The sequence below is a fragment of the Gopherus flavomarginatus genome, chromosome 22 (assembly GCF_025201925.1).
Source record: "Gopherus flavomarginatus isolate rGopFla2 chromosome 22, rGopFla2.mat.asm, whole genome shotgun sequence".
Taxonomy (NCBI): domain Eukaryota; kingdom Metazoa; phylum Chordata; order Testudines; family Testudinidae; genus Gopherus; species Gopherus flavomarginatus.
In genome coordinates, this window is record NC_066638.1 from 9,390,403 (window position 1) to 9,403,387 (window position 12,985).

Below are 12,985 nucleotides of genomic sequence, written 5' to 3' on the forward strand. Positions count from 1 at the left end.
CTTCTTGTAGTGTGGGGCCCAAAACTGGACACAGTACTCCAGATGAGGCCTCACCAATGTCGCATAGAGGGGAAAGATCACAACCCTCAATCTGCTTGCAATGCCCCTACTTATACAGCCCAAAATGCCATTAGCTTTCTTGGCAACAAGGGCACACTGCTGACTCATATCCAGCTTCTCATCCACTGTAACCCCTAGGTCCCTTTCTGCAGAACTGCTGCCTGGCCATTCAGTCCCTAGTCTGTAGCAGTGCACGGGATTCTTCCATCCTAAGTGCAGGACTCTGCACTTGTCCTTGTTGAACCTCATCAGGTTTCTTTTGGCCCAATCCTCTAATTTGTCTAGGTCCCTCTGTATCCTATCCCTACCCTCCAGCGTATCTACCACTCCTCTCAGTTTAGTTTCATCTGCAAACTTGCTGAGAGTGCAGTCCACGCCATCCTCCAGATCATTAACGAAGATATTGAACAAAACTGGCCCCAGTACCGACCCTTCGGGCACTCCGCTTGATACCGGCTGCCAACTAGACATGGAGCCATTGATCACTACCCATTGAGCCCGACGATCTAGCCAGCTTTCTATCCACCTTATAGTCCATTTATCCAGGGCATACTTCTTTAACTTGCCGGCAAGAATACTGTGTGAGACCATATCAAAAACTTTGCTAAAGTCGAGGAATAACATCCACTGCTTTCCCCTCATCCACAGACCCGGTTATCTCTTCATAGAAGGCAATTAGGTTAGTCAGGCATGACTTGCCCTTGATGAAGCCATGCTGACTGTTCTTGATCACTTTCCTCTCCTCTAAGTGCTTCAGAATTGATTCCTTGAGGACCTGCTCCATGATTTTTCGAGGGACTGAGGTGAGGCTGGCTGGCCTGTAGTTCACCGGATCCTCCTCCTTCCCTTTTTTAAAGATGGGCACTACATTAGCCTTTTTCCTGTCATCCGGGACCTTCCCCGATCGCCATGAGTTTTCAAAGACAATGGCCAATGGCTCTGCAATCACATCCGCCAACTCCTTTAGCACCCTCAAATACAGCACATCCGGCCCCATGGACTTGTGCTCATCCAGTTTTTCTAAATAGTCCTGAACCACTTCTTTCTCCACAGAGGGCTGCATAAAGTAGGATGAAGGATTGAATGCTTGGAAGGTCCATCCCCTAAGGCATTCAGAGCCAAATGAAGTGATGCGTGCTGGGAGCTCAAGGTAAGATAAAGACTAGGCAAAGTGGAAGTGTTACAGTTTGAAACATGCCTTTCCCTTAAGCCTGGAGCAGTGCATGTGGGCAAGGGCCATCCCCATGACATAGGGTGGAATGTTGCATCATGGGAGATGCCACCCCCATTTGGTGCTTGGGAGTGGGAGGGATAGAACACTTCATGCTGGGAGCTACTGTGCTTGTGGGGGGATAGAGTATTACACGCTGGAAGATACTACCCCCTCAGGGTACCCAAGATGGGGTGGAATGTTGAATGCTGGGTGGTGCTGTATCTTGGCGTGCAATGGGTAGGATGGAGCATTGTATACTTGGAGCTGCGCATCCCATTGGCATGAGTCAGGGGTTGCGTGGTTTGAGGGACTCAAGGGGAATGGTGTGTTGCATGCTGGGTATTGCCATGCCCTGAGGTGGTGGGGGCAGGCTAGAACATTGCATGGGGGCTGGGGCCAAGGTACACCCTGGCTTGGGCCCTCACCCTTTAACTTCCCTCAGCTCACTCCATTTAAAGTAGCTGAGGCTTCTCAGCCAATCACAATGGAGCTGGGGCATTTTAACAGCCAATGGAATGCTTGCTGGAGCAACAGCCTCTCCCCCAGCTGGAGCCGGGCTGTGTGGTAAACAAGTGGGCGGTGCTACCCGCCTGTCTGATGCATAGAGTAGCCAACAGACAGGGCAGACTCAACCAAAGACCCAATGACAAGTGAGGTAGGAATCAGGGGCGGAGCTAGTCATTGCCGTGCATATAACGGTTGGCTGCGATTGGCTTATGACACCTCCTCCTACTCCTGTAGTGACGGTTGGGGTGCCGCGCCGACCGTTGAGGCAAGGGGGCGTGGCCCGAGGGAGGAGAGTGTGCGGGGCGTGGTCTGTTTAGGGGGCGCGTCCTGCGGGGGGCGGGGCCAAGTGGAGAGCTGTCGCAGTGAGCGCGGAGCCGTGGTGGAGGCAACAGCAGCTGCAGTCGGGGTGTGTGCTGGGGGATCGGCTGCAGCCTGGCAGCAGGGGCAGGGGGGTTGGAAGAAGGGGATGTGGGGGGTCGATGCATTAGGCTAATAAAATGCGATTGCATTGAACCTCTGGTTGTTTGATGGACAGAGAAGGGGGAGCGAAGAAGGCTGCGTCCCCTGGAGAATGTAGTTGCCAGCGACCCTTTCTCCTCTTAATTTAAGTGCATTGGGAGCAGCAAAAGGTGCAAACACCCTGCGCTTCTATTGGCCCAGGGTAAGATGACCATATAGCAAAATCTGGACGGGGTGTGTGTGTGTGTGGGAGGGGGGGTAATAGGAGCCCATATAAAAAAAAACCCGAATATTGGGACTGTCCCTGTAAAATCAGGACATCTGGCCACCCTAGCCCAGGTAATAGTGAGCTCTGAGAGGTTTGAGGACCCCCGTGTCCGGGATCGTTCAGAGGGGGTGAGGAAATGGGCTCGGAGCGCTGAACTGAATTGCAGCAAGGGGATTGTATTTGAGGAATTGCATTTCATAGCTATAGAGACAGCTACCGGGCTGCTGTTTTAACGATCGCGTGGCTTGCACCGAGCTGAAAGTTGTGCATCTCTCTTCTCTCTAGGGCAGAAAAGAAAAACGACTGAAAAGGGGGGAACCCCACTGAGGATGAAATTTACCAGCAAGTGGAAATTAACTAGGATAGTTTTAGAAGGAGCAAGAGCTCTGGTTTCGCCAGGAAACTTGTTGTGTGGAAAGACTGGTGCGGGCTGGACAGTCTGCAGCCTGGAGCCCATCGCCTGAGCACAAGGTTTAGCAGGGGAGGAAGGGAGCAGCCCCTCCTCGTTTGCTTGCTCTTGGGTACTGTTCTTCCTGTGTTTTGTCTCAGTTGCTCCTCAGGCTGTGGAGCCTTCACCGCCCTCCTTGAAGGGGGCTTTCCGGCTACCAGAAGAGCCCAGGGAGGATGTGAAAGGTCGAGGATCCAGGGAGGTGGCGCAGGGCCAGAGAGCTGCTCACAAAAGAGAGACTTGAGGGGAAAGGAGCTAAATGGGAGCCGGGAGACGTGAGGCGGCTGCCAGGGGGGCTGCAGACGCGCTCTGGGACAAAGGCAAGGAGCGTCCTGCATGCAACAGCCTTGCCTCGTGTTGAACGAGCCGCGGGTCCCCTCCTGCGGAAATGCTGCAGCGTGAATCCTCCTTCGTCTACCGAGCAGGGATCGCACCTCTCCGGACTCCTGTCTAGTCCCGGAGCCAGCCTGCAACCGGCCCCCGGCCTGGGATAGGCGCAGACCGCGGCCGGGGAGCTCACCCCATCCCCGCACTCCGCAGCGGTCCAGAGCGATGGATTTGCCGGCACCTTCATGCCAGAACGGGCGACTCTGACTCGCTGCCCAGCACCCTGCAGACGCCTGTGCGCGGGGAAGGGACGGGGACGGCCGCGGCCGAGCATCCCAGCCTGCCAACTCCGCTCCCCTCCAGGCGCCGTTCCCAGCCCCTGGAGCCTGGCGACAGAGCCCAAGCGGTGGGCGTGTGACTCTCCCCTTGCCCCCGAGCAGCTCCCCTCTGCCTCTGCCCTGAGCGACCCACGTGTCAGCCCGCCTCGCTGCCGGCCCGGGAGAGTGGGGAGCCCCCGGGCAGCGCAGGGGCCAGTGCCCAGCCCTCTGCACTGACTCTGCTGGAGCCCCCCACGCCGGGGCGCCTCTCCTGTCTTTGCCGGGCACCCCCGCTGCCTGCAGCGCCTGCTGCCGGAGCTGCTGCCCCCCCGGCCGTGCCCATGCTGCTGCTGCGGAAGCTGCCGGGCATGCCGGGCTGGCCGGCGGCGCTGGGGCTGCGGCTGCCGCAGAAGTTCCTCTTTCTGCTCTTCCTCTCGGGCCTGCTCACCCTCTGCTTCGGGGCCCTCTTTCTGCTGCCCGACTCCTCCCGCTTCAAGCGCGTCTTCCTGCCCCGCCGCGCCGCCCCCGCGGCCGGGGACTCCGACCTGCCCCGCAGCCCCCCGGCCGCCGCCGCCGCCGAGCCCCGCCATGCCAGCCCCGCCGCCCCCCGCCGCCTCCAGGACAAGCTCCGCGCCGCGGCCCGGCTGGGCGCCCCCCCGGCCCACACCTCCGCCGGGGGCAGCAGGCAGCAGGTGCAGCCCGGGGAAGGGGGCGCCGAGGCGGGGACGGACTCGGCGCCCGCCGCTCCCCGCCAGACCCGAGCCCCGTTCCGCTTCGACTACGACAAATTCCACAGCCGCCTTCGCCACCCGGTGCTGGGGAGACGCGGCGGCGAGGAGCCCGAGACCCGCGCCCGCAGGCTGAAGATCAAAGAGGTAAAAAGGCTCCGCGGCTGCTTCTCGTCTCCTCATGCTTGTTCGGCTCCTCTCTCCTCCTTCCCCTCCTGCCAGTCTCCATCACTGGTCAGTCACTCCCTCATCCCTCCCGTGAGCCCCCAGTTCTCCCAGCCCGGTGCTGTTTCCCTAGGTGGTCCTCTTCCACTCCCGTGTCCCCTCACTGACCCCTTCCATGTCTCTGCTCCATTATTCCACCAGCCCTTTGCAAGCGTCCCCGTCTCCTTTCAGTTATTGTTTGTGTTATCCTAGCCTCTCTGCATGCTCCCTTTATCACCCAGGGCTCCTGGCTTTTCCACCCCCAGCCCTGCCACCTCTGTTCGTCTCTCCCAATCCCTAAGGTTAGTGCAGACTCACAATGCCCCTTTCAATGGGGTGGTGTCTTTTTACCGTGCCCCCGAAGGTGTGTGTTACTTATAATGTGACACAAGGCACATGTCTCTGCATTTCTACACACTCAACACGGGAAATGCGTTTGGGTAGCCCAATAGGTCTGACTAGGAGCTATGAGATGAAATAATACAAAGGGAAATTTCAGGTTGGCTATTTGGAAAAAACTTCCTAACCGTGGGGTGTATTATAACATTGTGGAATAGTCTCACCCCTGGGAAATAGTGGAAACCTGGTCACTTAAGATATTTAAAACGCGGAGTGGATAAAGCATTAGAAAATAATTATCAAACTTACACTAGCCTGCGGAATGGACTGGCTGTGACCTACCAGGTCTTTCTATCCCGCCGATTTCTAGGTCCTCTGCATCTGTAAATCACTCTGGCATCTAGCTTAGGGAAGCAGGGATTCAGGACTTTTTACCTGGAAACAAAGGATCGAAATTCTGGCCTTGAGTTAGCCCCATGCAGTCCTGGTGATATCAGCGGGGTTACCTGGGTGTAACTGAGGGTAGAGTTTGGCTTAATGCCTACAGTTTGTGCATAAAGCCTGGCTGCCTTGCAAACACTGCAGTGTAATCTGTGACCTAGTTAACCAAGGGCTATGGAATCAATGTAATACTAGATTGAATGTATCCCGTCTTTTGCGGCGACTGATAAACTTGGAGCAAATCTTAGTAGATCAAAAATGCCAATAAATAAAAGGTACAGATTTAATGATGCAGAGTATTAATTTCCTGGTTTTGTTCCTTAGTAAAGCTGTAGGCATTTAGCAGGTAGTTAAACAGCCCCAAGTTGAACAGAGAGGGAAATGAAAGGATAATGGGATAATATCAAGGTTGACAAGCCCTTGATGCAACCTACGTTTTAAAAATATACTTGTTTTTTTTAAGTTCTCCTTTTGGTTCTGAGAGTGCTGTCCTCAAAACAAAGGCTGCAGTACTGGTAAAATTCCAACTTCTCTGCCAGGCAGCCAGACACAACACACCCAGGGGTGCTAGGTTTCTTTTTGATCCTAGGCATGATTGAACCATCCTTTCACTCTGCCTGCCTGCTGCACTGTTAGCCAGCAGGGTATCAAAATATCCCAGCATCCTGCTCTCTCATACACTTTGAGGTAAGGATTCTTGTATATTTTGGTACCTTGTGGGCTCCCAGTGCCAAAGTACACTAGGACAACATGATGCACGCATGCAAAGCTAACATCAGTTGTTTTTGAAATAATAAAATGTGGCACTAGACCATTTATCTGTGTTTAATTTTTAATACAGGATTAATATTTAGCAGCCTGAACATTTTCAGGCCTGAGCGCTTAGAATGTATTCATAATTAGTGCGCGATGGCAAAGTTAGGTTTTCACAGGGTCAGAATTCGTAAATACAAGTTTCATGCCCAAGGATACTTTGAACAGCAGGATACTTAATCATGAAAAGTGCTTGAACTCATTTTTCCCCCCTCTGTTCAAAAATGGAGCTAGAAGACAAAAGTGACTATATAAAACAGGAAGGGGGTATTGCACTGACTTGTTAAGAAAAGGTTTTTTTAATTGTCAATAGAAGAGACACAAGGAAGGAAATGAAGAGGAGCGAAGATAAAAAATTATATATAAAAAGGAAAGGAGAAAGGATAATAAATGGTAAAGGGGAAACCAGCAAAGTCATGACAGGGCATTTAGGTTGTCAAAATACATTTTCATTTGTACATTTTGTGGAAATGTGGGGTGTAGGTGAGTGGTGAGAGCGATGGCATTCTGCAGGGATGAATGATCAAATTACTGCACATTCAGATGTATATGTTAGCTACAGGGCCCTGGGTTTGACTGAGACCATCTCTGGTCCTTGATGATGTCCCAGTCCCCTGTGTTTCTCCCAGAATTTCAAGCTACGCAATTTGCTAAAATCTGCTCCAGATCGTTCTAGTTGTTCAAGTCTTTTTTCCCTAGCTTCTTACAGTGCACTGGGTGCATTCTTCAGAACACAGGGAGGATGGGTATGAACAGGGCTTGAAAAAATTTTTGGACACTGGTGAGCCGGAGGCCACGTGACAGATGAGACAGAGAATTGGGACTTCATCAAGGACTAGCAATGATGTCACAGTCAAATCCAGGACCTTCCCTTTCCTAGCGTTGAAGGAAGGAGTGAAAGGCCTGCCAGGTTCTGTTCCTGGAACTCTGCTCAGGGGCTCCATCTTCTATTTCAGCTTTTATTATCATGATCGACATTGAAATCTGCTCATCTTTCAGGCCACTTTGGCTGCTGGCAGTTAGAGTTGTCTCCTTCCTCACCCCACCCAGGGCCGGTGCAACCATTTCGGTGACCTAGGCGGTTGCCTAGGGCACTGGCATTTGGGGGGGCGCCATTTTCTTCGGCAGCAACTGCGGCGGCTGGATCTTCGGCTGCCCCGGTCGCCGCTGGCATTTAGACAGAGGGAGTTGGGGCAGGGGAGCACGGGGAGGGCCGCCTGCAGCAAGTAAGGAGGGGGGTGGCATGCATGGGATCTCTGCGCCCCAGCTCACCCCTACCCCACCTCCTCCCCAAGCATGCCATGGCTGCTTCACTTCTCCCGCCTCCCAGGCTTGCGGCATCTAAGCTGATTGGCACTGCAAGCCTGGGAGGCGGGAGAAGTGAAGCAGCCTCGGGGTGCTCATGCTCGTAGCAGGGGTGAGCTGGGGCGGGGGGGAGCTGCCGTAGGGGGGGTGCCTCAGGGCAGCGGGGGGGAGCTGCTGCGGGGGGAGGGTGCCTCAGGGCAGGGGCGTGGGGGGGCGGGCGCAAGGTGGAAGTTTCGCCTAGGGCCCGAAACATCCTTGCACCGGCCCTGACCCCACCTCAGAGCCTCTTGACAGTTGGGTGAGTCCCTAGCTTCTCGGCTGTTGTGAGGGTGATTGTGCCTGCGTGTTTTCTACTCTTGTCTTTCCAGGCTCTTCCCACTGTAAATGTATTGCTGGCCACAGGGTAAAACTGCCCACATTGGTGTCATTTTAACTGTGCTGCTGTTTGGGAAAACTCTGAGCAGCAGCAGGGGCACTGAAGCTGTTTGCAGAACCAGGAGTCACAATAGCAGTGAATCTAGTTCACTGTCTTACACTGTGCACATGATTCAAATACTGCATCTTATTTGCTGATGTTTTGACTCTCAAATTGGAATACAAGGGAGACTGCTGTTGATGTTACTAATTAGAAGTAATTGCAGTATTGCAGTGAACTTAGTTGGCTAGCATTTTTTCCCAATTAACGCCAAGCTGTAAATCTTAGCATAGTGCGCACATTACAAAGGTTCTAATTTCTCTTTTTAATCCCAAAGTCAGTGAGCATCTCGTTCTTCAGAAAGAAAGCACCTGAACTGCACAGGCTTTTTACTGCAAAAGGTCAGTGTCACCTGGAGAATTGCCTAGGATGTACTGCTGTGTGTTACTTTTGACAGTTGAGTACAGCAGGAGTTCTGACCTTTGGAGAAAATTGCGATAAAACCAAATCATAGCATTCCCAGTGCTACAGGTTAAGAAATCTAAAGAGCCGGGAATAATTCATCTCCTTAACTGAGCTCTGAAAAACATTAGTTGTATAACTGATCAATCATGCATGGTTTCAGGGAATAGCTAATTTTTAACATGTGCCACATACTGATTAATGTTCAAAGTTGAAATGTGGCTATAGTCAGAAAGTTACTGTAAAAACAACACTGTGGGATTCCGTATGTATTCTCTCTCAACAATTTTCAGATCAAGTTCCCTCAATTACAAGTCAGAATGATTCTCCCTCTCCCCTAACTCTCCCGCTGCCATAACTGAAAATTCAGCCTGGGATCTGGAAAAATCAGGCTGTGTGGTTTCTGCCTCTTGCATCATAAATATTTTGCAAAATGAGTTTAGCTGACAGTTTTGCTGATGATGCATGAGGCAAAATAGAATGCCGCTTGCTCTCCTGTTGCTGCATTGGCTCTGCAGGTCTAAATTGATGGGGGGACTTGGTGGGGCCTGAGAACAATGGAAAAGATATAGCTTTACCCTGAAGCGTCTTCAACCCAACCAAAGCAGCAGCCTGCTAGGGCTTGAGACTGGGTACCAATAACTAACTAGAAACTGGCCATAAACAAAAGTGAAACTGACTAGCCTGCTTTCTCTCTCAAAGCTGTGAAAAATCCAAACAGTAAACAAGCAGCATAAATAAAGGAAACTTACAGCGTCTTCAGGTTTAATAAACAAAGGCATTAATAGTAACTTAAGTAAGGAAGCAAAGAATCCTGTGGCACCTTATAGACTAACAGACGTTTTGGAGCATGAGCTTTCGTGGGTGAATACCCACTTCATCAGATGCCCATGCATCTGATGAAGTGGGTATTCACCCACGAAAGCTCATGCTCCAAAACGTCTGTTAGTCTATAAGGTGCCACAGGATTCTTTGCTGCTTTTACAGATCCAGACTAACACGGCTACCCCTCTGATACTTAAGTAAGGAAATGTGTCTTGACCTCATATAAGAGAATGTGATCTTAACCTGACAATGTCCTTGTACCTGAGTTTTCAAAGCATGCAGAGGGAATGTGTCAGAGCCAGGATCACAACCCAGGAGTTCCTTGCTCTTAATTGTCTACCTCTCTGATATATATTCAGTTTGTTTTTATTGGTAGTAATTAAAATGTATTTGCTTTATATTGTAGCTCTTTTCATCATAGTTACTCCTTCTTTTCCCTCCCACTCACATTTACCTCACCTGACCTTCAGTTTGTCCTTTTTAACATAGTTCTAAATATGTATTTAATTTGACAGTTTTCTCCCATCCAGGTTCTTATTTTCAAGAGGCCATCCATATGGTTTCCCCCAGTTCCTCCAAACAAAGTCTTGCCATCACTGAAAATATTCTTTTTTTAATCTTTGTGACTAACAATGAAACCATCACCAAGTCACACCACTACAATACTGTATTTTCAGTTGTTGTAGTAATCATTTTCAGATATAACATGGCTGAACAGCAGACAACTATCAAGGTAGATCCATTTTTAAACAGCTATTTTGGCAGTTTACTTCTAGCAGCTGATTTACAAGAATTAGAAACATTAGATTACATGCTTAACTTCCATGGAAAGTCGGTGGTGTTGGGTGCCTAATTCCCTTAGATGCTTTTGAAAATCCTACCCAGTAATCCATTTGTGGATAAAATGCAACGGGTGCATTACAGGTAGCTGCCCAGTAAGTGTCCTGTCTGAAAAAGTGCCTCAACCCTGACCTCTGGTGGGAGAGGAGAGTTCAGTTCACATGTTCACTCAGTCCTTGGTGGCTTTGCAGACATGACCAGTGAGGCCGATAATAGTAATGATGGTATTTGATGTATACTGAGCCACTAAGAACTGGACTGAGACCACCAACTTGAGTAACATCGATCTCCTCACATTTGTTGGTTTTAGCTTACAACTGGCCTGACAGTGAAATGCAAATCTGAGGGCAGCCCGAAAACTAAATGCCAAATACTGTCTGTTCTAGTGCTTTCATAGTGCCAATAGCAACTCCAGATGGAAATGTACTTTTCTGAACCCATCTGTCTAGCTTGAACGAAGATAATTTAGTCCTTTGTGGTGGTCAAACGTTAGTCAAGTACCTTGTAAGAGAGGTACACGGGAAACTGATTAAAGAGAAAACTGCTATAGTAAAACTCTTTATAGTGAAATAGAATGAAGACTCCAAACTGTTTCAGTATATTGTGATCAAATCATAATTCCAGCTGTAGAGGAAAAATAGCTTTGCTATGAGAGGGTCCTGCTGTATTTTGGAATTCTAGCTGGGTCAAGGCCCTGCTGAGATTTTCCTTTATATTGTGTTCTCTTTTCTCATGCCTTATTTACTGAACCTTTCAAAAGGCACTGTACTGATAATTCCCCAAATGGTGCGTACAGTATATTTTGTGCTTCACTAGTCTCTGGTGGATTCGTGCAAACAAAATTTAGCCCTAACCTGTATATGATGAGACTGTGAATTCCTCATTCCGCGCAAATGGTGTATGGTTAACTGTATTAAACATATATTTGCACCATTGGTGCGTATGGTTAATTGACTAATAATATTTGTCCTATTGATGTGATGTATGAATACAGAAAATATTTTTACCTCTGTAACCCATTCTACAGTACAGTATTCTTCAAGATCCTAATGGTATAGGAGGACCCACTAGTGTTGTTACGGTTAAGGTTATTTCTGCATTTCAGGGGATTAGTTGTCAGTAAATGTCTGCTCTTGGCTATAAAATCAAACACTGAGAGCTCTTTTTACGAAACAACTACATTTGATGTAAAGCTGATTTGTAAACTGCTGCTTAAAGACAGTGCCCTGTTTGTACACAAGCAAAATTGCTAGAGCGTGGACCTCTCCAGACAGATTACAGATAATGACTGAACACAAGCTCTGGATGTGGTTAAACAGGTTTCCAGGATGCATACAAGTCTGTTATGCGCAGGGCCCTACATATTGCTGAATTAGTTCAGTAAACACATGGAAACTCATTGGGTTGCCTCAAATACAAAGCCAAGAAGGATGGAGCAGTATAGTTAGATAATGGCTTCATCTCATCTGTAACACTTTACCATATATTTAATCACTTAAATCTTCTCAATAATTGTATGTCACAAATATTTGCTCAAACATGGGATCTTATCCAGCTTGACTCATTCCCTGTGCAAAATATTTATAGGTTCTTGATTAATCTTGTAATCAACAATTAAATCTGCTCCCTTACTGGGAGAATTATTTCCGTTTGTTCATTTTGCTTCTTTGCAAGAGTTTACAGGAAACACTTTTCTTACTCTTTACATTTTAAATATGTATCTCATCCTTAAAACTAGCTTGTTCTTAAATTAAAGAAATGAAGGATGGGAAGAAAATACATTTTATAATCTTAGACGGGTTTGTGCTTTTGCTTCTAAACCTAAAATTTACATGCAGTTGTCTAAACAATGTGAACTATTCACTGCATTATTGTAGAGAGAAGGGAAATCTTGTATTTTGAATTTTATTGTATTTTTAAACTTAAAGCAATGACTGTATAGATCCAACAGGTACCTTAGCATTGTAGAAGACTCTTTTTGTGTGTGGAGTTGACATGCACCCATAATTGTTGCCTGAGCTTATATAGTTTATTGTATGATACAATATTCTGGAAGGGCTCCAAAGGCGCTGTCATGGTGTGTTGTATCATTGATCTGTACATAATGGGTATATTGCGCATGATGGACCTAACACAAACTCAGGGAAGGAGGCACAGTGGGAACAGAGGAGGATTGGATAATGTTAGTTATTAGACCTTCACATATTTATTAGAGACACACATCATGTCCTGTTAAGGACAACAGAACACTGGTCTCTGGGTTCCATTTGAGGCTACAGATTCACTTTGTGGGCTTAGGCAAGTAATAAAAGGACATTATTGGATTAAATATGGCCCCAAATCTAGATTTTTTTGGGGGGGGGGAAAAAGCTTTTAATAAACTTTTACATAACCTGTTATGCTAGATATTTCTATTTTTAAATGCCGAATGTAAACACTACCAAAACATTTCTCTTGTAGTTTTTAACCCAAACAGTGCAAATATTGTTCTAATATAACAGAACCAAAAGGTGAAATTTACTAAAAATAGGAGTGAAATGGACTGTGTCATCTTCATTGTCCACCCTGAAAGACATGGCAAAAGTAAATGGCAGAAATGGTGAAAAGTAGTTTGAAAAAATAATATTTCATTGTTAACCTGAACAACCTGTGGCATTAGCTGCATAAAGAATCAAAGCTTTAAAAATATAATATTTTACTCTTAACTTCTCTAGCTTAGTATGTCCGTCTATGAAATGGGTATTACTGTACTTACCTAATTTAGCTAGTGTGAGGCATAACTAATGCATTCAAAGCACTTTGAGTTCCTCGGGGAGCTTTATAAGTGCAAATTATTTTTAGAGACTGTTCTAAACCAAAAACTACTTTACTGCTTTCCCTCTGCATACATTTATCTTGAAAGCTGAAACAAGGAGTCCCTTGCATTGTAACCAAGCTGTGTACTTGAGTCAGTGGAGAGGACTAAAGGGAATTAAAAAGAAAAGCAAACAGAAGTCCCACTAAAAATAATTCTT

The 12,985-nt window shown here is 47.9% G+C and overlaps 1 protein-coding gene across 1 annotated transcript in view; it reads left to right on the plus strand.

Annotated features, from left to right (window-relative positions):
- Positions 1 to 2,609: 2,609 nt before the first annotated feature.
- Positions 2,610 to 12,985, plus strand: part of MAN1C1 (mannosidase alpha class 1C member 1) — an 86,040-nt gene continuing 75,664 nt past the window's right edge. The window contains exon 1 of the mRNA XM_050932229.1: positions 2,610 to 4,474. Coding sequence (XP_050788186.1) covers positions 3,941 to 4,474 — 534 coding nt within the window. The 5' untranslated portion in view covers positions 2,610 to 3,940. The remainder of the gene's footprint in view (positions 4,475 to 12,985) is intronic.